The 27,314-nt window shown below is 50.1% G+C and overlaps 2 protein-coding genes across 2 annotated transcripts in view; both read right to left on the reverse strand.

Annotated features, from left to right (window-relative positions):
• LOC118911582 (leukocyte immunoglobulin-like receptor subfamily A member 6) lies at window positions 1–23,168 on the reverse strand. The gene is made up of 10 exons (XM_057496652.1): window positions 23,120–23,168; window positions 22,938–22,973; window positions 22,473–22,757; window positions 22,030–22,332; window positions 6,241–6,537; window positions 3,053–3,205; window positions 1,917–2,078; window positions 1,470–1,560; window positions 580–1,335; window positions 1–271 (listed from the first exon to the last, which is right to left on the reverse strand). The coding sequence occupies exons 1-7, from the start codon at window positions 23,151–23,153 to the stop codon at window positions 2,059–2,061; spliced, it is 1,128 nt and encodes a 375-aa protein (XP_057352635.1). The 5' UTR covers window positions 23,154–23,168; the 3' UTR covers window positions 1–271; window positions 580–1,335; window positions 1,470–1,560; window positions 1,917–2,058.
• LOC130682283 (leukocyte immunoglobulin-like receptor subfamily A member 6) overlaps window positions 18,451–27,314 on the reverse strand; it is a 16,082-nt gene continuing 7,218 nt past the window's right edge. The window contains exon 5 of the mRNA XM_057496626.1: window positions 18,451–19,214. Within this exon, the coding sequence (XP_057352609.1) occupies window positions 19,030–19,214 (185 nt within the window). The 3' untranslated portion in view covers window positions 18,451–19,029. The remainder of the gene's footprint in view (window positions 19,215–27,314) is intronic.

Raw genomic sequence — 27,314 nt, forward strand, 5'->3', positions numbered from 1 at the left:
AGATGACTGAGGAGTTTTAAGGGGAGATAAACATATTTATATTTCAAAGGCTACAGTCTCTAGAGGGAGCTGGTAGAGAGGAGATGTGGAGGCACAGGGGGTCACACCCATTAGGAGGCCAAGCCAGTAGCTGGGTGGCACACCTGGTCCTGGTACCACCTGGTGCTCAGCGCTGGGGTGGTGCACAGGAAAACACCGGCTGCACAGTCGGGCTGCCCCAAGGCGACATCCCTTTAAATGAAGTCAAGTGGATAGTCCGGAGAGAACTGGGCTGTGGAAACACGTAGACTCAAAACAGGAAAGGTTCTTTGGCAATGGCAGCGAGCTCCTGACGTCCTTATCCTTCCCCTTGCGAACACTCAGTGAGACACATGGCTTGAAGGGCAGAGACTGACGGGGGCAGAGATCCGCCTGGGTCTGAGCACGCTGTCTGAGGGGTCGGCAGAGGCAGGCCAGGGGGGCGCAGCTCGGCCAACTGGAAGGCGGCTCCAACGGGGACTTGTCTGTCCCCTCAGTGGACGGTCCCTCCAACCTTCCCGCCCCAGGGCACAGGCAGCTGGGAGACCTGGGGGCACTTACGTCCCCGTGCCCCAACCTCCTGGCTCAGACAGAGCACTGGAAGAGAGGGGTTCCGGGTAGACCAGCCCTCCGGCTTCCTGTCTCTGTTGCAAATCATCTTTTCTTCTACAGTGACCATAGGTGTGGAGACTCATTGTTTGGCTTTATCTTCTAGATCCCATCAGGCTCTCATTTGTGGGAACTCCGGAGCCGCCAGGGATCCCCAGAGAGCTTGACATGGGCTGGACGAGGCCCTCAGGGCCCAGCTGATGACCTGAGAGCTGAGCTGCCTCGAGCTCCCCTGGGCTCGTGTGGCCAAAGGCCGTCTCTCCATTTAGGAGGCCAGAATGTCCTTGGCAGCCCCCCAAAGCACAGAGTCCTCAAGCTAAGAGGGACACTGACTGTGTGGGGGTCCCCCTTCTTCCTGTCTAGCCCACCTGCGTGTCAGACTCACCAGGACAGAGGAGGGTGACAGCTCTGGAGGCCATGGCCCGACACGGCCTCGGCCCAGCCCGCCTCCCGCTGGTGCACGTCTGCAGGGTGACAGACGCGGCAGGGAGACCCACGGGAAGTATGAGATCAGGGAATTTCCACATCTGTTGGCGCCCGAGAAACGGTTCCTTCGCAGAGAGCTTAGTTGTGGAGAGCTCCCGGGTGGGTGAGGGGAGCCAGGCCTTCCAGCTCAGGTTTCACAGGACAAGTGGGTGTTTCCTCAGCCAGCGTCTAACGGGGCTCCAATCCTTCTTCAGACCAGATCCCACATTCAGATGGAAGGGCCTGGGGCAGAATATAAGACGGTCTCATACACACAGAGATTTTTCTTCATGGGACCATCAATCAAAAACCCCGTGACTGTGCCTACTATGGACCCACGCGTCCTCCCTCTGGCCTCCGGGACTCCGGACACCCACCTGGGCCTGAGCAGGTGCTCAGTATATTCTCCCACCACGGATTTTCTCAGAGCAGGCTGCACAGGGATTTCTCAGGAGCTGCTTGTCATCTCTAAAGAAAGAACCTCCTGTGTCTGTATCTATGTATCTAAACACCCACATCTCTCTCTCTCTCTCTCTCTCTCTCTATCTCTCTATCATCTATCTATCTATCTATCTATCTATCTATCTATCTATCTATCTATCATCTATCTATCTATCTATCATCTATCTATCTATCATCATCTATATCTATCTATCTATCATCTAGCACCATCTATCTATATCTATATCTATATCTATATCTATCTCTATCATCATCATCATCATTATCTATCTATATCTATCTATCTATCTATCTATCTATCTATCTATCTAATCTATCATCATCTATCTATCATCATTTATCTGTCTATCTTACCCACTTACCTCAGAGATGCAGAAGGAGACTGGGCAGCGAGGGCCTTTAATCTCTTGCAGTTTTCAAGGCAATTTTTCCCAAATCAGAGCATGCGTGGGCAGCGGGCGGTGTTCTGGAGTTGTGAATATTCAGTAAAATACATGGCTTTTCTCAGGGGGAGCACAGCACATCTTTCTGAAAATAAAATTGAAACTTAGAGTTTTGAGAAATGCTGAGAGATGCTCAGGAGATTCCAATATGTGAAATACTTATATTTTATATAAAAGGAAATGGAAGTGTGGCCGTGTGTGTGTGTGTGTGTGTGTGTTCCTCCTCACAAAGGGTGGGGAAAAACTCTCACATGCAAAGATATGACAAAATTCCAACATAATGTTGAAAGAAAGAAGCAGTCTCAAAAGTTCATACTGTCTGATTGCGCGTAGATGGAATTCAGTAACAGCAAGGCAGGGGGATGCTCGACCTGTGGTGTCGCCGGTGACACAGTAAGGGAGGCCGGAACCTACCTTCCCATGTCCAAGCAGGACTTTTCAAGTCCTGACTTGGGAAGAGTTGAGGGGTCCTTCCAGAGCGTTCAGAATAGTCTACGTTTCGGTATGGGTGTTGGTTGCAAAGAAGCAAATATGTAAAAATTTGTCTAACTACACACAAAGATATTCTGAACCAACATTAAAGAAAGAAACAATGATTATCTGATTATAGATGTAGGAGTGATTTTTATCTATCTCTGTTTTCGAAATTTTATACAAAGAATGACTCTATAACATTTTACTATGTTGATAGTGACCGCAAGGGAGGGGGTGAGGATTTGATAATACGGGCGAATGTTGAACCCACAGTGTTGTGAATGTGAAACCGTCAGAAGATTGTATATCAATGATACTTTAATTTAAGAAAAAGAATGAATGTCTTTTCTGTAAGGAGAAGAAGTCGTCAAAATTATTAAGGTATCTCTGACGTCCTGGTGTAAGTTTCATATTTCAGCCCATGAGAGCAGGTGGCTGTTTAGCCCACCTCACGAACAAAATTATTTACCAGAGGGTTAGTCCGGATGCCCGTGACTTCATGCCGCTTGTCCTGTCTTAACCCAGCAGGTGAGATCACTGGTCCTGGCCCGGGCAAGGGGACACTCGCCTTGTCCTCCCACTTTCCTGCACTGTAGCATCAGCTTCCCCAAATTCGTCTTGTCTGCCACCTGCCGTAGGCGGAAGAGACGCCTCCACCGCCAGATGCGCCCCATAATCCGTGATCAGGTCATACTGCACGTCAGGGAGGAACGAGGCCTGCTCGACGGTTGGCTCTAAAATGGGGAGGTTATTGTACGTGATCTGGGCGGCCCCAGTGGCGATCCCCCGAGAAGGAGGCAGGCAGGGGAGAGGATCCGGCGGGAGGTGTGGGGAGGGGCGTCAGCGCGGCTCTGCACGCGAGGGAGGCCTGGCCGGTCATCAGCCCCGAAGGGGGAGGCGGGAGGCCTCGGGCAGGGAAGGCGGGCAGCTCTGGAGGCTGGGGGACGGGACATGCGCTGCCCCGGAGCCCACGAAGGAGGTGCCGCCTGCTGCCCTCTTGATTTTAGCCCAGTGAGACCCGCTTCTGGCTGGCTTCCGACCTCCAGAACTGAAAGATGACTTGAAAAGAAACTGCTGCTTTGCTCCACTAAGCTTGTGGAGACCTGTTACAGCGGCGGCAGGAAAGAAATGCACATAGATTCCCAGTGCGTGGGGCAGCCCGGAGCGGCTGCATCAGTGCCGAGTCCTTCCCCCGTGGGGGCGGGAGACCGGGTCCCAGCTCGCTGCGCGTCTGGGCACATGGACCCCCTCTATGCACGGGGCCTCCCCCACCAGCCGCCCCCTCCTCTCCCCCTCAAGTCCCCGGGAGGCTCATCTCCAGGCAGGCCCGGGGGCGGAGCACGCGTGCGGCATCCCTGAGGGGTCAGGGGGACTCCCGTCGGCTGCCCCGGAGGGGGTCTCTGCTGCAGGAAGTCAGAGGTGAAGCCTCCTCGGGTGCCCCGCGCCCACCCAGGCCCCTCCTGCCCTCGCAGAGCCCGGGCATCAGAGAGGGAAGGGGACAGGCCCGAGGTCACAGAGCAGGAAGGCGGCAGGGCCGACCCTGGAACCCAAGGACCCCCTCTCCCGGGCGCCCACAGCCAGCAAAGGGGTCCTCAGTCACCCTCTGGAGCTGTGGCGCTTGGCTCTGTGGGTGGAAGGGGACCATGTGAAGGAGAGTGGGGAGAAACGGGGCTCCACCTCCCGCCCCTGGGGCTCCCTCGTCGCCTGCGCTGGCTCCTGGGGGTCCGGCCCCCCTTCCCAGAGCCCAGGGGGACTCGACGCTCCCTCTGAGATGTCCACGCGGACAGAGCCTCTGACCCTTGTGCGGGCTGCCCCTGTGCCGCCGGGGGCGAGGGGTCAGCAAGGGCCCCCAGGAAGCAGACAGTGGTGACGACCCACACGGCCTCTCATCCCCCGAACTGAGCAGGGCCTGCCCTCCTCCGAGGTCTGCTGGACCCCCTCCTCGTCCGCCTGGACCCCTTTCTCGTCCGCCTGAACCCCTTCCTCGTCCGCCTGGACCCCCTCCTCGTCCGCCTGGACCCCCTCCTCATCTGCCTGGACGTGCAGATGCCAATGCGGCCTCACGTGGGAGGCGAGGCGGGGCCTGGGGGTGTCTCCGCAGTGCTTTCCCCCTCCCTTCACGGCTGGCTTCCTTCTCCCCAGAATGCCTGTGCAGGACGCCCCTCAGATACGGCCTGAACAGTGCGGACCTCCACACGGGGAGCGGGGTGGGGCTTCCTCACCCGGGACAGGAAGGTGCAGCCGGTCACTCTGGGCGGACCACGCGTGGGGAGACGCTGTCCCCTATCCGTCACCTATCAGGGGGTGCACTCCTGTGGGCTGGGTCGCAGGGCCCGGGGGATGCAGCTGGGAGCCCCCCGCGGCTCCGCCCTGCAGTCAGCTGGTCGGTTCTCTGCTGGTCGCCCCAGGGCCCCCGGGGTGCTGGGGGACGCAGGTTATCGCGTTTTCCCAGCAGGAGAGCCGGCTGCCCGGGTGGGGAGGGCTTCTCTCTGCAGCGCCTGCAGCTGGCGGGGAACCCGCCCTCCGCGCTCCCGGCCTGGCGCCCTTCTCTCCTGGCCCCTCCTCCCTCTGTCTCTGACCTCGCCTCCCTTTTATTTACTCTTCCTATTTGTATTTTTTATTCTCTTTGCCTCTCCTTGGGTCGGTTAGGTTTGATCTGTCATTTTCTTTCATCCCAACTCTCTCATTTTGTCCTGTCCCCATCTTTCTGCATTGCCTGTCATCTGACGCCGTCACCTCCCCATCACCTGTCAGCTCTCAGCTGTCATCTCTCTCTCTCATCTGTGTATCGAGCTATCGAATCTTCTATCATCTCCATCTCCGTGACTTTCTCTGCCTCTCTTGGGAATCTCTGTCAAACCCCCCCAGCACCCTCTTTCTCTGTCTTTGTGACCCTCACTTAGGGGTCTGCTTTTTAGGGCTTGGACCTGCCCCCTCCCATCTTTCTCTCCACCTCTGTATCCTCTTCTCTTTCTCTCCACCGTTGTCTTTCTTGTTCCCTGTCTCTGAGCCAGTGTTTCTCTCCCATCCCTCCGGCTCATTCTGTGTGTGTGCATGTGAGTATGTGTGTGTGCAGGCACGTGTTTCTATGTCTCTGCTTTTCATGGACTGATTTCTCTCTGTTGCATCTCTCTGAGGGCTTTGGACCTCAGGAATCCTATAACTTCTGGAGGGACCTGAGACACAATTTGGGGGGGACCCATAAAACATACCCACATTCAGGGGCTGGTGCTTGGCTCCTCCACCCAGGACCACGGTAGCCTGGGACACATCCTGGCTCAACCACGTGGAAGGAAGTCATGCCAGAATAAAAACCAAGCGTCTGTAGCACCACATGGCATGAGGACCCCGGGCCCACGGGATCAGCCTGGGACGGGCCAGCCTGACCCTGAAACTTAGGTCAGGTACCTGGTGTCTTTGGGCCGTCCTGGCAGAGAAGAGAGTGTGGAGCTAAGTGGAACTGAGCTTCTAAACGGCCCCAGGTCTCTGAACAAACAGAGTGGAGAGGCGCCCTCCCCCTGCCATGTGTGCATCTGCCTGAGTCTCTCCCTTCGCCCTTATGCCCACTCTGCCCCCCTGCCTTCGCCTCCGTGCTGTCCTTCATGTGGTCCTGGACGGTCCCCACCCGGCGGTCTGTCTGGATGTAGCCCTCACCCAGCCTGTCGTCATAAGAACCTCACATTCATCCCCGTCACCTGCTGGGGCTTCCGCGACCTGGGACTTGCCGTCTATACCCCGCAGAGGATGGGGGTAGTGTGGACACTCTCACCTGTGATCACGATGTCCAGGGGGCCCCCGGGGGCCGACCACGCATGGGGGGTGTGGCTGAGAGAGCCGAAGCCTCTGTAGGTCCCCAGAAGGGCAGTTGCCACAGGGCCCGTGGAGAGGCTGGCATAGCCCCCGGCACGGAGCTGCCCACCGAGGCCAGGGGCCCCGGACGCTCCATCTCTGTGAAGAATGAAGCTTTCGTACACAGTCTCTGAGCAACACTGCAGGGTCATCACGTACTCTTCCAGGTTGGCCAGGGGACCCGGCTGGGCCAAGAGGGAAGGTTTTCTGTAGAAACCTAAGAACATACATGGCATGAGTTTAGGGAAGCCATCCCTCCCCACCACATTCCAGGGGACCCAAAATGGGAGACCCCTGCGTCGGTCTCTCCTCTTCTCTGCATCTCTGTGACCCCCTCTGCCTTCTCCCTCCTTTCCTCTGCTTCTCTGCCTCTGGTGGAGCCCAGCTCCATTCCCACAGTGCTCATCTGAGGCATGTTTGCTCTCGACCCATTTCCCACAGAGCCCTTCCTGAGTTCTCCGGTGGGGTCAGGAGAGAGGCCACCGCATGCTGCGGGCAGCCACGTGTGCACTGGGGCCTCCCCGGCCGCCTTCCCCCAGGCCCTGCGACCCACCAGCTATGGCCCTTTTGGCCGCTCTTCCAGTGGGACGGCAGGAGCCGCGGGCCCCACGGAAATGCTGGCGAGCTTGAGTGGTCATCGCGTCTGTGCCCTGTTGCTCCTGGCACCGCTTACTTCCTGCACCACAGCTGACACCAGAGCCTCCCACACCCGCTCTCTGAGCACCACAGTCTCCAGGTGCCCTTAGAGCCTGGCTCAGCCAAGGGGAGAGTGGCTGAGGAGGGTCTCTGGGCCAGTTTCCTTGGAACCCCCCTTTCTTTTTCAAAGGGATTCACCCACAAGGCTCCCTGTGGTAGACCCACCACTCATATTTGGGGTGGGTGGCAGGCAACCCAAGGTTGGGAGAAGGGGCTCAGCCACTTGTGCACAGATCCTCTGGATCAATAAGAACCCTGGAAAAAAGACTCGTGAGGGATGATCCATCGCCATCCAAGACGCGGCCTCCCGCCCCGGCCCTTGCTTGGCCCGTGAGCCTCGCCAGCCAGGCCCGCGCTCGGCTGAGGATGAACTCGGCCATCAGAGCCCACCTTGCTCCCACGGGCAGGGCTTCCTGCCATGGGGAGGCCCAGACTTCTAGGCCAGCACTTCCGCCCTAGCACCCCCTTCTCTTCCTTTCCTTCCAGAACTCACCAAGACTCCTTGCCAGGCACTCAGTCGCAGGCAGCAAGGTGCAGCTTCTGCTGAGCAGTGACCCAGACAAGTTGCCTTTATATGTCAGATGTTTTTTTCATTGGTCCATAGAAATGCAACTGATTTCTGTATGTTGGTTTTGTATCCTGCAACTTCACTGAATTCATCAATTAGTTCTAGAGTTCTTTTTGCTGGAGTCTTTAGGATTTTCTTTTTTTTTTTTTTAAATAATTATTTTTTATTGAAGGGTAGTTGATGCACAGTATTACATTACATTAGTTTCAAGTGTACAACACAGTGGTAGAACATTTATATACATAATTCTAGGTTCCAGCTATCACCCTACCAAGCTGTTACAATATCTTGACTATATTCCTTATGCTATACATTACATCCCGGTTACTTATTTATTTTACCATTGGAAGTCTGTCCTTTTTTTTTTTTTTTTTTTTTTTTGTGAGGGCATCTCTCATATTTATTGATGAAATGGTTGTTAACGACAATAAAATTCTGTATAGGGGAGTCAATGCTCAATGCACAATCATTAATCCACCCCAAGCCTAATTTTCGTCAGTCTCCAATCTTCTGAGGCATAACAAACAAGTTCTTACATGGAGAACAAATTCTTGCATAATGAATAAGTTACATAGTGAACAGTACAAGGGCAGTCATCACAGAAACTTTCGGTTTTGCTCATGCATTATGAACTCTAAACAGTCAGTTCAAATATGAATACTCATTTGGTTTTTATACTTGATTTATATGTGGATACCACATTTCTCTCTTTATTATTATTATTTTTAATAAAATGCTGAAGTGGTAGGTAGATACAAGATAAAGGTAGAAAACATAGTTTAGTGTTGTAAGAGAGCAAATGTAGATGATCAGGTGTGTGCCTGTAGACTATGTGTTAATCCAAGCTAGACCAGGGCAATAAAACATCCACGTATGCAGAAGATTTCTCTCAGAACAGGGGGGGTGAGGTTCTAAGCCTCACCTCTGTTGATCCCCAATTTCTCACCTGATGGCCCCCCTGCGACTGTGCCTGTCTTAGGTTGTTCCTCCCTTGAGGAATCTTACCCGTCTCTGGCTAACCAGTCATCTTCCGGGGCCATACAGGGAAATGTGAAGTTGGTAAGTGAGAGGGAAGCCTTATTGTTTGAAAAGGTTAGCTTTTTACTTCTTTGCATATTTATGCCCTGTGGCTTCTATGCCCAGCATTTGTCTTGAGGTATCTTTACCACTTGGAGGAGTTATGATACTCGGTAAATTTGATATGAGGCACGAATTCTATTTAAGGGTTGTAATTAGAAAGGAAGAAGAAAAGCTATAGAAGTAGCAGGCGGAAGAAAACATGGGAAGATTGATTATTTCTTTGGCATATCTTCTTGTAGAGTAACTTCAGCATGTATAGGTTTTAAGCTACTACTTAAATTGCGCACACACATTAACATAATAGGAGTATAGTTACATAACCAAAGCATATCTGTAATTACCAGCCATCTCCAGTGAAACCAAGAAAACCATTAAGGCACCTTAGGCATTTGTGAAAACTTATCTATGATATGGTGGATATTGTCCAACTGAACTTGAACAGTCTGAGAGAAATCAGACAAATTAAAACAACCCATTCCTGGGGACTGTTCACATGCCATATGTTCTTTTAACAGTAAATAGTCTGTAGTTGTAAGAGTTTGGAGTGCTACAATTTGCACTTCTCCAAATTCTTGGTTGAGTTCCAACAGTATAGATCCAGTCAAATTTGTTGTTTCACTGTATGCACAGGCCAGCTTAGATATCTCCTTCCTCATTCCCATGGTAAGTCCAGGAACTGGTGGGATGAGTGCATCTACAGCTGTAGCAGTGCGTGGATCTTTGTTGGGGTTTTTTGATGATCATCTGGCATGAGTCTTCCAGAGAGTGCAGATGTTGGAAGTTCTTTTTCATATCGTATCTTAGTTCATTTTCGGGGTAGCCCAGTTAGGCTTTGATCCTCTGTATAAACACAAACAGACCCTTTGCCTACACTTTTATATGCCCTTTATACCCTTGTGTAGAACTCGTTGGAGGTTACCACACAGGAACTGCCCTTTTTTTTTTTTTTTGCTTTGTTTTTGGTATCACTAATCTACACTTACATGACGAATATTATGTTTACTAGGCTGTCCCCTATACCAGGTCTCCCCTATAAACCCCTTTACAGTCACTGTCCATCAGCATAGCAAAATGTTGTAGAATCACTACTTGCCTTCTCTGTGTTGTACAGCCCTCCCTTTTCTCCTACCCCCCCATGTATGTTAATCTTAACACCCCCCTACTTCTCCCCCCCTTATCCCTCCCTGCCCACCCATCCTCCCCAGTCCCTTTCCCTTTGGTACCTGTTAGTCCATTCTTGAGTTCTGTGATTCTGCTGCTGTTTTGTTCCTTCAGTTTTTCCTTTGTTCTTATATTCCACAGATAAGTGAAATCATTTGGTATTTCTCTTTCTCCGCTTGGCTTGTTTCACTGAGCATAATACCCTCCAGCTCCATCCATGTTGCTGCAAATGATTGGATTTGCCCTTTTCTTATGGCTGAGTAGTATTTCATTGTGTATATGTACCACATCTTCTTTATCCATTCATCTATTGATGGACATTTAGGTTGCTTCCAATTCTTGGCTATTGTAAATAGTGCTGCAATAAACATAGGGGTGCATCTGTCTTTCTCAAACTTGATTGCTGCGTTCTTAGGGTAAATTCCTAGGAGTGCAATTCCTGGGTCAAATGGTAAGTCTGTTTTGAGCATTTTGATATACCTCCATACTGCTTTCCACAATGGTTGAACTAACTTACATTCCCACCAGCAGTGTAGGAGGGTTCCCCTTTCTCCACAGCCTCGCCAACATTTGTTGTTGTTTGTCTTCTGGATGGCAGCCATCCTTACTGGTGTGAGGTGATACCTCATTGTAGTTTTAATTTGCATTTCTCTGATAATTAGCGATGTGGAGCATCTTTTCATGTGTCTGTTGGCCATCTGTATTTCTTTTTTGGAGAACTGTCTGTTCAGCTCCTCTGCCCATTTTTTAATTGGGTTATTTGTTTTTTGTTTGTTGAGGCGTGTGAGCTCTTTATATATTCTGGACGTCAAGCCTTTATCGGATGTGTCATTTTCAAATATATTCTCCCATACTGTAGGGATCCTTCTTGTTCTATTGATGGTGTCTTTTGCTGTACAGAAGCTTTTCAGCTTAATATAGTCCCACTTACTCATTTTTGCTGTTGTTTTCCTTGCCCGGGGAGATATGTTCAAGAAGAGGTCACTCATGTTTATGTCTAAGAGGTTTTCGCCTATGTTTTCTTCCAAGAGTTTAATGGTTTCATGGCTTACATTCAGGTCTTTGATCCATTTTGAGTTTACTTTTGTATATGGGGTTAGACAATGGTCCAGTTTCATTCTCCTACATGTAGCTGTCCAGTTTTGCCAGCACCACCTGTTGAAGAGACTGTCATTTCGCCATTGTATGTCCATGGCTCCTTTATCAAATATTAATTGACCATATATGTCTGGGTTAATGTCTGGATTCTCTAGTCTGTTCCATTGGTCTGTGGCTCTGCTCTTGTGCCAGTACCAAATTGTCTTGATTACTATGGCTTTATAGTAGAGCTTGAAGTTGGGGAGTGAGATCCCCCCTACTTTATTCTTCTTTCTCAGGATTGCTTTGGCTATTCGGGGTCTTTGGTGTTTCCATATGAATTTTTGAATTATTTGTTCCAGTTCATTGAAGAACGTTGCTGGTAGTTTCATAGGGATTGCATCAAATCTGTATATTGCTTTGGGCAGGATGGCCATTTTGACGATATTAATTCTTCCTAGCCACGAGCATGGGATGAGTTTCCATCTGTTAGTGTCCCCTTTAATTTCTCTTAAGAGTGATTTGTAGTTTTCAGAGTATAAGTCTTTCACTTCTTTGGTTAGGTTTATTCCTAGGTATTTTATTTTTTTGGATGCAATTGTGAATGGAGTTGTTTTCCTGATTTCTCTTTCTGTTGGTTCGTTGTTAGTATATAGGAAAGCCACAGATTTCTGTGTGTTGATTTTGTATCCTGCAACTTTGCTGTATTCCGATATCAGTTCTAGTAGTTTTGGGGTGGAGTCTTTAGGGTTTTTTATGTACAGTATCATGTCATCTGCAAATAGTGACAGTTTAACTTCTTCTTTACCAATCTGGATTCCTTGTATTTCTTTATTTTGTCTGATTGCCGTGGCTAGGACCTCCAGTACTATGTTAAATAACAGTGGAGAGAGTGGGCATCCCTGTCTAGTTCCTGATCTCAGCGGAAATGCTTTCAGCTTCTCGCTGTTCAATATAATGTTGGCTGTGGGTTTATCATAGATGGCCTTTATTATGTTGAGGTACTTGCCCTCTATTCCCATTTTGCTGAGAGTTTTTAACATGAATGGATGTTGATCTTTGTCAAATGCTTTTTCAGCATCTATGGAGATGATCATGTGGTTTTTGTCTTTCTTTTTGTTGATGTGGTGGATGATGTTGATGGACTTTCGAATGTTGTACCATCCTTGCATCCCTGGGATGAATCCCACTTGGTCATGGTGTACGATCCTTTTGATGTATTTTTGAATTCGGTTTGCTAATATTTTGTTGAGTATTTTTGCATCTATGTTCATCAGGGATATTGGTCTGTAGTTTTCTTTTTTGGTGGGGTCTTTGCCTGGTTTTGGTATTAGGGTGATGTTAGCTTCATAGAATGAGTTTGGGAGTATCCCCTCCTCCTCTATTTTTTGGAAAACTTTAAGGAGAATGGGTATTATGTCTTCCCTGTATGTCTGATAAAATTCTGAGGTAAATCCATCTGGCCCGGGGGTTTTGTTCTTTGGTAGTTTTTTGATTACCTCTTCAATTTCGTTGCTGGTAATTGGTCTGTTTAGATTTTCTGTTTCTTCCTGGGTCAATCTTGGAAGGTTATATTTTTCTAGGAAGTTGTCCATTTCTCCTAGGTTTCCCAGCTTGTTAGCATATAGGTTTTCATAGTATTCTCCAATAATTCTTTGCATTTCCGTGGGGTCCGTTGTGATTTTTCCTTTCTCGTTTCTGATACTGTTGATTTGTGTTGACTCTCTTTTCTTCTTAATAAGTCTGGCTAGAGGCTTATCGATTTTGTTTATTTTCTCGAAGAACCAGCTCTTGGTTTCATTGATTTTTGCTATTGTTTTATTCTTCTCAATTGTATTTATTTCTTCTCTGATCTTTATTATGTCCCTCCTTCTGCTGACCTTAGGCCTCATCTGTTCTTCTTTTTCCAATTTCGATAATTGTGACATTAGACCATTCATTTGGGATTGCTCTTCCTTTTTTAAATATGCTTGGATTGCTATATACTTTCCTCTTAAGACTGCTTTTGCTGTGTCCCACAGAAGTTGGGGCTTAGTGTTGTTGTTGTCATTTGTTTCCCTATATTGCTGGATCTCCATTTTGATTTGGTCATTGATCCATTGATTATTTAGGAGCGTGTTGTTAAGCCTCCATGTGTTTGTGAGCCTCTTTGCTTTCTTTGTACAGTTTATTTCTAGTTTTATGCCTTTGTGGTCTGAAAAGTTGGTTGGTAGGATTTCAATCTTTTGGAATTTTCTGAGGCTCTTTTTGTGGCCTAGTATGTGCTCTATTCTGGAGAATGTTCCATGTGCACTTGAGAAGAATGTAGATCCTGTTGCTTTTGGATGTAGAGTTCTATAGATGTCTATTAGGTCCATCTGCTCTACTGTGTTGTTCAGTGCTTCCGTGTCCTTACTTATTTTCTGCCCAGTGGATCTATCCTTTGGGGTGAGTGGTGTGTTGAAGTCTCCTAGAATGAATGCATTGCAGTCTATATCCCCCTTTAGTTCTGTTAGTATTTGTTTCACATATGCTGGTGCTCCTGTGTTGGGTGCATATATATTTAGAATGGTTATATCCTCTTGTTTGACTGAGCCCTTTATCATTATGTAGTGTCCTTCTTTATCTCTTGTTACTTTCTTTGTTTTGAAGTCTATTTTGTCTGATATTAGTACTGCAACCCCTGCTTTCTTCTCACTGTTGTTTGCTTGAAATATGTTTTTCCATCCCTTGACTTTTAGTCTGTACATGTCTTTGGGTTTGAGGTGAGTTTCTTGTAAGCAGCATATAGATGGGTCTTGCTTTTTTATCCATTCTGTTACTCTGTGTCTTTTGATTGGTGCATTCAACCCATTAACATTTAGGGTGACTATTGAAAGATATGTACTTATTGCCATTGCAGGCTTTAAATTCGTGGTTACCAAAGGTTCAAGGTTAGCCTCTTTAGTATCTTACTGCCTAACTTAGCTCGCTTATTGAGCTGTTATATACACTATCTGGAGATTCTTTTCTTCTCTCCCTTCTTGTTCCTCCTCCTCGATTCTTCATATGTTGGGTGTTTTGTGCTGTGCTCTTTCTAGGAGTGCTCCCATCTAGAGCAGTCCCTGTAAGATGTTCTGTAGAGGTGGTTTGTGGAAAGCAAATTCCCTCAGCTTTTGTTTGTCTGGGAATTGTTTAATCCCACCGTCATATTTGAATGATAGTCGTGCTGGATACAGTATCCTTGGTTCAAGGCCGTTCTGTTTCATTGTATTAAATATATCATGCCATTCTCTTCTGGCCTGTAGGGTTTCTGTTGAGAAATCTGACGTTAGCCTGATTGGTTTCCCTTTATAGGTGACCTTTTTCTCTCTAGCTGCCTTTAAAACTCTTTCCTTGTCCTTGATCTTTGCCATTTTAATTATTATGTGTCTTGGTGTTGCCCTTCTTGGATCCTTTCTGTTGGGGGTTCTGTGTATTTCCGTGGTCTGTTCGATTACTTCCTCCCCCAGTGTGGGGAAGTTTTCAGCAATTATTTCTTCTAAGATACTTTCCATCTCTTTTCCTCTCTCTTCTTCTTCTGGGACCCCTATAATACGGATATTGTTCCTTTTGGATTGGTCACACAGTTCTCTTAATATTGTTTCATTCCTGGAGATCCTTTTGTCTCTCTCTATGTCAGCTTCTATGCGTTCCTGTTCTCTGGTTTCAGTTCCATCAATGGCCTCTTGCATTCTATCCATTCTGCTTATAAACCCTTCCAGAGTTTGTTTCATTTCTGCGATCTCCTTTCTGGCATCTGTGATCTCCCTCCGGACTTCATCCCATTTCTCTTGCGTATTTCTCTGCATCTCTGTCAGCATGTTTATGATTCTTATTTTGAATTCTTTTTCAGGAAGACTGGTTAGGTCTGTCTCCTTCTCTGGTGTTGTCTCTGTGATCTTTGTCTGCCTGTAGCTTTGCCTTTTCATGGTGATAGGAATAGTCTGCAGAGCTGGGATGAGTGACAGCTGGAAGAACTTCCCTTCTTGTTGGTTTGTGGCCCTCCTCTCCTGGGAGAACAGCGGCCTCTAGTGGCTTGTGCTGCGCAGCTGCGCGCAGACAGGGCTTCTGCTTCCTGCCCGGCTGCTATGGAGTTAATCTCCGCTGTTGCTGTGGGCGTGGCCTGGCTCGGGCAGCTGCTCCAAAGTGGTGGAGTCGCGTTGGAGCAGGAGCGGCTGGGAGGCTATTTATCTCCGTGAGGGGCCTCCCTGCTCCCTGCAGCCCAGGGGTTAGGGTGCCCAGAGATCCCGGATTCCCTACCTCTGGATTAAGTGACCCACCCTGCCCCTTTAAGACTTCCAAAAAGCACCCGCCAAAACAAAACAACGCCCACCAAAAAAAAAGAAAAAAAAAATTTTTTTTTAATTAAAAAAAAAAAAAAAAAAAAGGTGGTTGTTCCTTTTTCTTTATTCTCCGGTGCCAGCCTCAGGCCTCTGCTCACCGGTCTTTCTGCCCTGTTTCCCTCGTATTGGGGTCCCTATCCCTTTAAAACTCCCAAAAAGCGCTCGCCAAAACAAAACAGCAGAAAAGCAAAAAAAAAAAAGGTCGCGCCCTTTTCTTATGCCCTCAGTCGCCCAGCCTCCAGTGCCTGCTCACTGTTCTTGCTGCCCTGTTTTCCTAGTATCGAGGGCCCTGCACTCTGGCCCGGATGGCGGGGGCTGGGTGCTCGGCAGTCCTGGGCTCCGTCTCCCTCCCGCTCTGCCTGCTCTTCTCCCGCCGGGAGCTGGGGGGAGGGGCGCTCGGCTCCCGCGGGGCCGGGGCTTGTATCTTACCCCCTTCGCGAGGCGCTGGGTTCTCTCAGGTGCGGATGTGGTCTGGATGTTGTCCTGTGTCCTCTGGTCTTTATTCTGGGAAGGGTTGTCTTTGTTATATTTTCATAGATATATGTTGTTTTGGGAGGAGATTTCCGTTGCTCTACTCACGCCGCCATCTTCTGCCCCTCTCTAGGATTTTCTATATATAATATCATGTCATCTGCAAAAAAAAACAGTTTTACATCTTTCTTTCTGATTTGGATGCCTTTTATTTCTTTTTTTGCTCTCTGATTTCTCTGGCTAGGATTTCAAGTACTATGTTGAATGAAAGTGAGAGTGGGCATCTTTGCTTTGTTCCTGATCTTAGAGGAAAAGCTTTTGACCTTTAACTGTTGGACATGATGTTAGCTGTGGGCTTGTCATATATGGCCTTTATTGTGTTGGGGTATGTTCTTCTGCACCCAATTTGTTGAGCATTTTTTCATGAAAGGGAATTGCATTTTGTCAATGCTTTTCGGCATCTGTTGAGATGATCATAAGTTTTATCTTCCATTTTATTAACATGATATATCATATTAATCAATTTGCCTATGTGGAACCCCAGGAGTAAATCCCACTTGATCCTGGTGTATGTCACTTTGAATGTTTCAATGAGTTTGGTTTACTAATATTTTGTTCAGAATTTTTGCATCTATATATGGTCAGTGGTCTGTAATTTTATTTTCTCGCAGTGTCCTTATCTGGCATTCATATCAGGGACTGGCCTCATAAAATTAGGGATTTTGTAGTTTGGGATTATTTCCTCTTCAATTATTTGGAAGAGTTTGAGGATGGAGGTGAGAGGACTGGTATTAGTTCTTTAAACATTTAGTAGAATTCTCCACTGAAACCATCCATTCTTGGGTTTCTGTATACTGGGAAGTTTTTTATTCTGATTCAATTTCTTTACTCATATTGGTCTGTTCAGATTTTCTATTTCTTCTTGACTCTCGGTCTTGATAGGTTGTATGTTTCTAATAATTTATCCACATCTTCTCGGTTGTCCTGTTTATTCATGTGTGTTTACAGTAGTTTTTCATGATCCTGTGGGTTTCTGTGGTATCACTTGTAAAGTATTCTCTCTCATTGCTGATTTTATTTATTTGAGTCCTCTCATTTATTTCTGAGAAAGCAATTTCTCAGATAAAGGTCTGTCAATTTTGTTTATCTTCCTTTGCTAGCTTGGGGAAGCCTTTCTCCCATGGGTGAAAGTGACCCTGGGTCTAGTGGTGCAGGATTTATATTTTGTTCGGGGGTGATGTCGCCAAATTTGGGGGTGGTGGTGGTGATGTCTCTTTGGCTCACCCACTTGGGTGCATGGCATTAACGACTGTGTGGCCCTTAATCGGGTGAGGCGGGGGCGGTCTGTGGGGGCTGGGAGGGCTCTTGGGGTCTTAAGCAGTGCCCCTGGGTCCGGTAGCTCAGGCCTGGAGCAGGCAGCAGCGGCACCTGGAGCTGGGGGTGCACTTTCCTAACGCTGCCCTGTCTCAGTGGAGGCCAGAGACGGGAGTCGGGTCCCAGCTGGAGGGGCTGATGCTGAGTGTGGGCACAGTGCAGGGGGTGCCAGGGAGTCTTGGCTGGCATCCTGCTCTCACACGGCTGCAGAAGCCTGATGTGGCTGCTAGCATGGCTCCCGGGCACCAGCAGGGGCAGGGAGAGACTCAGAAAGCTGGTGTCGGTGGATGCGAGCACCTGGGCCAAAGCTGGCAAGACCTGCAGAGGCTGTGGCAGCTGCACTGGGCCTCGTGCTCGCTGGAGGCAGAATCTGCTGAGAGCACGTCTGCCCGCAAGAGCTTCTGCTTTTCTTCCTCGTTCCCATGGGGCTCAACCCATCTCCGCTTTGCCGGTTTGGGCTGGGTGACGTCTTGGGGTCCGCTCACAGCGCCCCTCCTCTTCCTTCCCCAGTGAGACGAGCTCTTCCTAGCTGTGAAGTTCCTTCTTGGCGGTTCAGTGCTCGCTCAGGGGATGGGATGACGCTGCCAACGGGTGTTGTTTTCCATCTCTTCTTGTGCAGCGATTCTCAGATTTTTTTGTTCCACAGTTGCTAAAACTTCCTAAGTGGACGTTAAGGTCTCCCAGAGCTGTTTTGTTCATGAGAACAGTTCACTCGTTGATGTTTTCCGGGGTGTGAGGACTCGCCCGAGGACCAGGTCTGGGCGGGTGCCCCAGCAGGCCACACTCCTCCCCTCTGGAAATACAGGTGGGGCCTGCGAGGACCCAGGCGGGGCCCAGCCTACTTGTCCGGCTCAGTGCCCGTGAGGCGATCAGACAGAGCCAGACGGACAGAACCACGGCCTGGCAGACGAGGGCCTCTGACACAGGAAAGCGGGGCTGATTCTCTCTTACCAGTGTTCTTATGAATGGGTCCCGGTGCACATGCACACATTTCCTTTAAAGTATATACTTATGATCATCGCCGGGGGTCTCTTACTTTACTGGGTAAGTCAGTCTTCTCTCTAATTGATTGATGTGATTACCACTCCTACAGGGAGCCTATTGGAATTCTGTGTGTCCACTACTCTCTCCCACGATTGATATTCACGGAAACTGTGCCACACCACTGAGTAGGGAAGATCCCCACACATCAAATACAAGGAAACTCCAGCACAGGCTGGGGCTCTCAGGGTGCAACAAGAGGGGTCCGCCTCTGCTTTACTGGTTTGTGAAAGTCAATTCTGTGCATCACTTCCCGACTGCACCAGGGCCTCACGTGGGTCCTTAAACTTGGCCGTGAAGGGAGCATATACACCAGAGAAACAGGCAAATGCCGTGAGTCAGCGTTTTTAACAGCAGGTCAGTCCAGCTCTCCCTTCAAAGGATGTCTTGGCTCCAGGAGGATATTTCTGAGCAGACTGCACAGCGGCATCTGATGACAAGTGGAAGGCTTGCGGGGCCCGGAGAGGGTGTTAGGGCATCACTTGGATTTATCTTTATCAGGCTGGATTGTCGTTATTGTTGTTGTGACAATTTATTAAAAGAGATTGCGTGCTCTGCAGTGGAGAGATGGAGATTCCTTGGTGTCCTTCAAGGTATGTATTAACTAGCAATAAATAACAATTTATTACACAAACACGTACCAGAGCAGATGTGTCTGGCGGTGGGGACCCAACCAGCATGCAGGGCATAAGCAGATTTCACGGAAGTGGGGAGAGACAGGAGCCAGTCAAGACCCGCAGCTGTGGCCGGGAGGGAACATCCTGCAGCTTAATGGCAGAGGAGTCCAGGCATCGTCGCTGCACGTGAGCACCGCCTCCTCCACCCCACCGTGGCCTGCACACGGCTCGCACAGCCTGCGCCCCAGACGCTTCTCCAGAACCCCCGGGGGCAGCCAAGGTCACTTCCCAGGCTCTGCCCCCGGGATCCTTGGCTTGTTCTCCTGCGTGGGCCTCCTGGCTGCACCTTGGTGGTTTGCAGGGCCGTGTCGAGCCTGGAACAGCAGCACCCCGAGGACCACCAGGACCACACCAGCCACGCCCATCCGGACGAGATTCCCCACCGTGTAATCCTGGGGGTGGGGGGCTGGGAATTGTGGGCAAAGAGGTCACAGAGGTCAGCACCGACCGCAATCACCCCAGGATCCTGGATGTATACCCTGGACACCCACATTCCCCTGACAGGATAGGACCCTCGGCCCGGCCCCATGGCTGAGAATTGCTCCTGTTCACCTTTCTTGGGGACCGACTGGTTCTGGGATGGGCTGATGGGGTCAGCTGCCCCTGAGGACAGTAAAAAGCGGGGCTGGATGAGGAGTTGAGGAGCTGGGGCTCCGTGGCCTTCCAACCCCCCCGTTTTTCGCGAGATGCCCGTCAAGCCGCCCGACCAGCCCTCCCTCTGCTGCAGGAGGACCCCCTCTGCTCCCATTGGATGCTTTCAGTCTCCCTGTCTTTCCAATTCATGCTTTGCTTCTGAGTCTGTTTGGAGCAGATGTGGCCCCGAGAACTCAGGCCTCAGAGGAAAAACGGTCTCGATACAGAAATAACTGAGCTCTTGTCCTGTTTATCCTTGGGTCGGGCACCATGTGAGCTCTCTCTTCTGGATGTGAGAACTTCCCTTCACTCAGTGACTGGGGACCCAGATCCTAGGCTGAGGGGCTGGCCTCGGGGTCGCCTGAATGCAGGAGCACAGAGGGTTAGGCTCTGCCCCGGGTCCCCCGCTGCACCCCCACCCCGTTTCCTCCCTTTCAGGGCTGCATTTTAATCACCACCTGGAGTTGCCCATCTACTTATTCTGTCATTAAATCACACTTCACAGACTCAGGCCTACTCGCAGGGGACACACAGAGACAAAGATGCATTTTCTGAAGGGTGGTATTAATTCAGAGGGACGTGCAAAGTGAATTTCTGCTTTGTGAGTGTGGTCCTGTGTGCGTCAACCAAGGCAGGCCTGTTGTGAGCAGTGCCACAGACACAGTCACACTTGACATGACATTTAAGCTGATTCCTGAATCAGACACGGACACGGTACCCTAGAGGGCCACATGAAGACCCAGACAAGGCACATCACAGGCTACAGGAAAAGCAGGTCCCCAGACGGGTCTAAGCATGTTCTTGGGGAAGGAGTGAAGTCATGTCTGTGGGGTGGAGGGAGGGTGCAGAGGAGAGGCGGGCGCTGGGCGCTGGGCACTTGGGGCACGTGAGTCAGGCGGGGGCGCAGGTCAAAGGAGGGAGCCCACCCTCCTCCTCCTCTGCCTCACCTCTTTCTCGCTCCACGAAACTTTGGAAACTGCTGCACATATTCAAGGAGAGAAGACTAATCACTTGTCTTATACCTTAAAAGACTATCTACCTTTCCCATACATAATGTCCAGAAAGAGGAGGGTGCAGTTCTCGTCTTCAAATCGTTAAGGAACAGAGAAAATCAGAGCTGTTGTAAAACTGGGTGGGCACAAAAAAATAGGGAATCCTTCAAATCCACAGAACCCTTTTGACATAAAAAAAATATTAAGAGGTCAGTCTCCTTACAGATCTCCATATGAAGCACTGAAATAGGCTTATACTTTTCAGAAGCTATGAATGAGTGACAGACATAACCTTGTAGGATTAGCATCCTAGTATTTGATACCAAAAGACTTTTAAATATATCTCACCACGATTATAAATCAGAGAAAATGTAATTGTTCAGGAGACATACAATTATCTGGAAAAGAAATTCACAATTTAGTTTTTCAAGAAGTTTTTTCCCTAAGGAAACCCTGCTGAAACAGAGAAATGAAGAGAAATGGTAAGTCCATCGTGCTGTTGCAGAAAACAGAGATTTTTCAGTGTGTTTGCCACAGGGTGACTGGGGCTAACCATGGGATGTTTCCTTAAAATGACACTGTTACATTTAGCATTTTACATTGTCGTCATTATCAAGAGGTATTTGATGTCAGTGAATTTGGTGCACAATGACGAGTGAAATTTCAGTTTCCTTGGGGTTGGTATAAGTGTTATCAGTAAATCAGTGATCAATTGAAAAGTGACTGATTTCTGAGGGGTCTGGGCAGATGGCAGACAGGAGGCCACTGTGACAGCCCCCTCCCAGCACACACGCAGGCAGCAACCACACATCACGAAACTCACTCAGAAAACGACCTGAGGCCCCGCAGAACGGACCTTCCCCAGCTGATGCCGCAGAGGAGGCCACACTGACAGTGTAAAAGGGGCAGAGCTGCTTGGGCTCCAAGCCCAGCCCAGCCCAGTAGCTGGAGGGAGCGAGGCACAGAGGGGAGGAGGGATCAAGCCCAGGAAACGCTTTGCCTGGCCCGTGAGAGCCGCCCTGGGAAGATGAGCTCCTACAACACCAGGCTTCAGCCCGCGGGCTTCCCTGCGCCCCAGCCTTCCCCTGTGCAGGCACCTCTACAAGGGACTCCCACCCAGCACACCCGGGGACCAGCCCCTCCCTGACGGAGCCCCCAGAGCGTCCCCAGCCCCGAGGAGGGGAGGAGGTGGCCCCACTCACCAGCACACCTGTAGGAGATCCAACCAGGCCCCCCGGGCACCTGGCCAGGAAGAAGCCTTCCTCAAAGTGCAGCTGCAGTGGTCGGGCCGCCAGTGCCGCCAGCCGGGCAGAGAGGCGGGCTCCCCACAGCCCACTCGCAGAGTCAGGGCTCAGACACACGGGAGGGTGGAAAGAGCCTGGCAGGGGACGCCCCTGGGGCACCTGGTCCTCATGGCAGGGATATTGCCCTTCTGGGCAACACAGGATGCCTATCACATCAGACCACTGCTTTGAAGACCGGGAGACACTGCCCACCTCCCTGATACATGGAAACACATGCAGCCCACCCCCTGGGAGCAGAGCCCCTAACCTGTCTGGTGTCTCCAAACCCAGAGGGGACAGGGCTGGTCCTCACCTGAGACCAGGAGCTCCAGGGGGTCACTGGGCTCCGACCACACCTGGGGGCTCTTCCTGAAATACCCGTAGCATCTGAACGTCCACCTGTGGCTGGGGGTCACGGGGCCCACGGGGAACAGGGCCTCGGTCTGCCTACTGTGGGATCGCTGTGCATCCAGGGTCCTGGAGGGCTTGTGTTCTCCATCCTCAGTCAGAATGTACCCACTGAATCCCTGCCATGAGTGACACTGAAGGGTGACGTTCCCTCCTGAGGTCATGACAGGGCTGGGCAGGGCTGAGAGGCTGGGTTTGCTGTAGGCTCCTAGGAGAGGGGAGGCGGCTGCGATAAATGGGGCTCACGTCCCCACATACCCCCAGGGCTGGGCTGGGAGAGGGGACACCCGAGAGCAGACCCCCTTCCTGAGGGCAGAGCCTGGGGCTGGGGCCCTGAGTGGGTCTCACCTGTCACCACCAGCTCCAGGGGGTCACTGTGCTCTGACCGGCCAGTGGGGCTGTCATAGGAACAGCGATACGTCCCTGTGCGCTGCCTTGTCATGGTTTGGATGGAGAACGTGGCCTTGTCCCCGGGCCTCAGTGGGCTCTGTGTGTCCAAGATTACTGAGCTTCCCTCTTTCTCCAGACGGTACCACTGGGTCCCCAGGGTGCCCTGACACCAGATGGTCACAGGGCTCCCCTGGGGGACCACAGAGCCTGGCTCAGCCCAGATGGTGGGTTTGGGGGGTGTCCCTGGAAGGAAACCAGAGGCTGGGTCCCAAGCCCTCCCACCCCGGATCCCCAGCTCCGCCCCAAACCTCCCAGGCGCCCAACGGCTCAGCCCAGACCTGCAGGTCTCCATGCCCAGCTGCCCAGGGGGTGGCCATCGTCCCCGTGAGGAGGAGGGGGCTGGGCCCCTGGGGACAGACTCACCGGCCTGCACGCTGGTCCTCGGGCTCACACTCAGCCCTGGGAGAGAGTCCGGTGAGGTCCCTGCCCTGGAGCCTGAGCAGAGCCCCCCTCCCCGTGAGGCTGCTGAGCCCCAGGGTCCCCCGACAGACCAGGCCAGGCTGGGGAGCGGGTCCCTCCCTGACCAGGGCGCCCCCGGCGCTCACCGAGGCAGAGCAGGGCCGTGAAGGTGGGTGTCATGGCGGCTGCTCCCTGCGGCAACGGTGCCCAGGGGACAGGCCGACCACAGGGCGTGGCAGTGGGGGGAGGGCTCTGTGTCACGGGGCCCACGTGTCAGCAACACCTCTAAAGCCGAGAAATGGTCTCTGTAGTATTTCTGAAATATGCAGCCACAGTTATGCAAAAAGGGGAAACTAAAGTTCCTGAAATTGAGAGGGAACCACAGCGGGAGAGGCCAGACTGAGTGGCCTCTGGTGCTGAGTGGCGTCTGGTGCCCGGCGCAGCCCGGGGTCATCAGAGGGGAGGTGTCCTTCTGGGGGGACAGGAGAGGGGGCCCGTTTCCTCAGGAGGGAGGCTCCGGGCTCCGGGTGAATAGAGGGGATGTCCCCCCACCCAGGTTTGGGACGGGCGCTGGCACCCCTCTGCCCCCCGCCCCCGGCCCAGCACTGACCCCGCCCCCGTGTGGGGGGGGAGCAGGGTCTGTCCAGGGGAGTCTGACGGGAGCGCGTCCCCGGGTGAGTGTGAGGTCCCCTTGGGGCCGTCCCTGCGGGCACAGCCCTGGTCAGATGCCACGTGGGGAGAGTGGGCGCCAAGGGCCGGGGCCGCTGCCACCACTCGCGCCTGCGCCCCGCCCCTCGGGGCGCCCCGGAGAAGCCCCTGCAGGGCAGGGGGAGGGGAGTGTCCGCCCAGGTGGGCGCGGAGGGGTGACCCCGATAATGGGGAGTCGTGCTGCGGAAGAGGGTCTGCAGCCCCCTGCACGGCCTCTGCGTACGGAGGACAGAGGCCCCGAGGGCGTATGCGACTCACTGTAATTGACGCACGTTTAAGTGTCTGAACATGAAGGAGGGAATCGGCTTCTTGGAACAACATCGGGGTTTGTATTACAGAGGAGTACAGAATTTTATAAATGAATTTGAGAAATATCTTAGAAATATAATACTTCCTTATAATACATTCAAAATAATCCTTCCATCAGGGAGAAGATGATAGTATGAAATTGGAATACAACTTACAGGGCATCTTTTACGATGCAACGCAGGGAGTCCAAAATTAGAAAATTAAGATCCATGGGGAACGGAATGAGAGAGGCCAGTGGATATTGTGAGAGTCGGAAGGAAGGTGTGAGAGGATGTGCGGAACAGCCCAGGGGACAGTGGCTGGGCACTTCCCTTTGATGCAGAAATACACTTATGTGCCAGGATGCAAAATATGAGCATGAAATCTGAGTCCCGGTATTTCATGGCGAAGTGAAGGAAATAAATGGGATCTGATTTTCAAACAGAAGAAAAATACCTAAAAATATGGGAACCCTACATTCCAGGAATTCACTGTGAGTGAAGCAATCTAAACACACCCCGATATTTATAAACGGCAAAGGTGGACGGTCATTAGGGGAGAAATCGTGGTACAAGGACATGTCGGTGGCACATCTGATCTCTTGGGACTCATGTCTCCCACACTGAGCCCACGCGTTGGGGCTCCTCCTCTGGAGGTGAGGGCTTTGGGGTTGGAGCCCCGCCGTCACATGGATTTGCCCTCCTGGTCACTGTAGCATATCTTTTACTTGAAATTAAAAAATGCTTTCAAGTATCTAAATAGAAATGGAGAGAGAAAGTAAGGCATTTGAAATATGCAAGTTCTTAGACATTTTCCTCTTTAAATACTCACTAAACACAAAAGTGAAATGTGTAATAAGTTAAAAGCAATCTATGCTAAATAAAGGGAGATGCAAAATGAGAATAAATGGCAAAACAACTAACATTGGAACTATGTTTGTATATACATCACATGTACACTTATATTTAAGGGAGCCGAATCAAAATATTTGTGTCTGTGTAAGGGGGGGGGAGGGAGCTTTTGGAGGAAGGTAAGTGCTAAGAGCTTAGCTTATGGGAAATCTTTTTATCTAAAGGGGAAATTTAAAAATTGTTCTAAAGTATAAATGTTAATACCAATATTAACAATGGCCATAACTACCAAGAATTCTAAATACAATGCATAACCTCCAAACAAGTTGATGTAATTATATAAAACAAATAAATCTCAATCAAACCAAAAGTGGTCTGGAAATTTGACAAGAAAGCTAATATAAACTGGTGTATCTTAATGTATGATGAACTAATACTTCAACAAAATGGTTGTACTAATGCAAAATTATTCTTTTATTTAAAACATTGCAAGTTTAATTGACCCATACAAGGACGAGATCATAGTACACCCCTCAGGAAAAACAGAATCATGGTATGAATAGAATCTCAAATAAAACAAAGTCATTAAAGAATACTTTATTTCAATAGAGGATGCCTTATTGTTATTTAATAAAATGAGCTGGAAGCTATATAAATATTCAACAAAGCTGAATGTAAGACACAAATATTTTTTATTAGTTTTATCTTGGTATCATTAATCTACAATTACATGAAGGACATTATGTTTACTAGTCTCCCCCCTTCACCAAGTCCCCCCCCACAAAGCCGTTCACAGTCACTGTCCATCAACATAGTATGATGCTGTAAAATCACTAAGACACAAATGTTTTTATAAAATACTTTATCATCTTAAATAATATTTAATTTCAACGATATAGCACTCATAAACACTACTCATCGAGTCACTATCTATTATGTTTAATTAGTCAATAATAAGAAGATATTGTGAAAGAACAACAAAACTGTATAAATAAGTAAAAACAAACACACGGAGTATTTGTTTACCTTTATGAAATATTAATAAAAAGGTATGATGAAATTCCATCATATCAAAGCTGGGAGAAAGCCTGAATCAAGAAAGCAGACACACAGAGATGTCATCAGGATGGCTTGGGGGTGCCAACCATCAGGCCTCACAGAACAATGATTTTTGACAACCAAAATCAAAGACAGCAGGTGAACCCCATCTCTGAAATACCCCCAAATCCATACTGCTGACCTCCATCCCATTCAGATTCCCAAGACACGAGGGGCTCAGGAACTCACAGGAGCCCATGTCCCATTCGTCCCTACACGTCCTGTGATGTCGGGCAGAGCATCTGTTCAGGGCCTCAGCTGCTCACCCGGGGGTGCCTCCTGTCTGATTAGGCTCAGGTGTGAACAAACAGGTAGACGGTGGTCACGATCTGAGGGAACCTCAATGCCAATGCGGTATCAGTTCAGCAACACCTTTGGTTGGTACTCAGTTTCTGCACTCTAATTCAAACCCACCTCACTAAACTGTATGGAACTAAGTATAAGTTCTAGATAGAAATGCCTTGTTTACCAGTAACAAGCAGCCTTAGGCGCTGACAAACGAGTCTATGAGAACATAGCCAGTGTTCCGGTATACATACAACCAGTAATGCCAGTCTGTCATGAGGTGGGCATCCCTGCTGGATTATCCTGCATTTAATTAGTGGGCAAAGATGAACATCTGGGGCTTCAGTTTGTCCTGAGAGTCAGGGCAGGAAGGGGTGAAAGGCTGGAACCTCAGCCAGCAACTGTTGTCTCTGACTCCGTCTGATGTATTTCCAAGCCACTTTCTATTCTTCTAACTAGCAAACTATCCTTTTTAAGAATACAGGATGGAATATCTGCAACACACCAGGCAATCTTCCAGGAGCAAGTATCACCACAATTAGCATAAACTCCAATCACTCATTCATTTTGTTGTCTACTAGGGTTACTGATAAGACACAGCAAGAAGAGGTGGGCGGTACTCTCCTGAGGGAGACAGGGAGCCTGGTTAAGGAGGGACCATGGCCCCCCACGCCCCAGGTGTGGACTGTGAGGGGTAAGGTCCCCTGAGGCCACATGGATCCTTCCCCTGGCAGGGGTCCCAGCTCCTCCTCTTGCCTGTCACCACCAGGGTCAGGGTGTCACTGTGCTCGGAGCTGCTGCTCCTCCTGATATCCACACTGGTACCGTCCTGTGCAGTGTGAGCTCGTGGTTCCAGCAGAGAAACTGGCCTTGTCCCTGGACTCCTGCTGGGCCACCAGGGTTCAGGATCCAGGGACTGTCCCTTTATACAGATGATGGACAGCAGCCTGCACAGACCGCTAACACCAGATGGTCCCAGGACCCCTTGGTGACCACGGGGCCTGGGTCAGCCCAGATGGAGGGTTTGGGGAGGGCCCCTGGAAAGGAATCAGACCTGGAGTCCAGGGGTGCCCTTCCCCCATACCCGGCTGTCACTCCAAGGTCCCCAGTG

The sequence above is a fragment of the Manis pentadactyla genome (genome assembly GCF_030020395.1).
Source record: "Manis pentadactyla isolate mManPen7 chromosome 15 unlocalized genomic scaffold, mManPen7.hap1 SUPER_15_unloc_1, whole genome shotgun sequence".
Taxonomy (NCBI): domain Eukaryota; kingdom Metazoa; phylum Chordata; class Mammalia; order Pholidota; family Manidae; genus Manis; species Manis pentadactyla.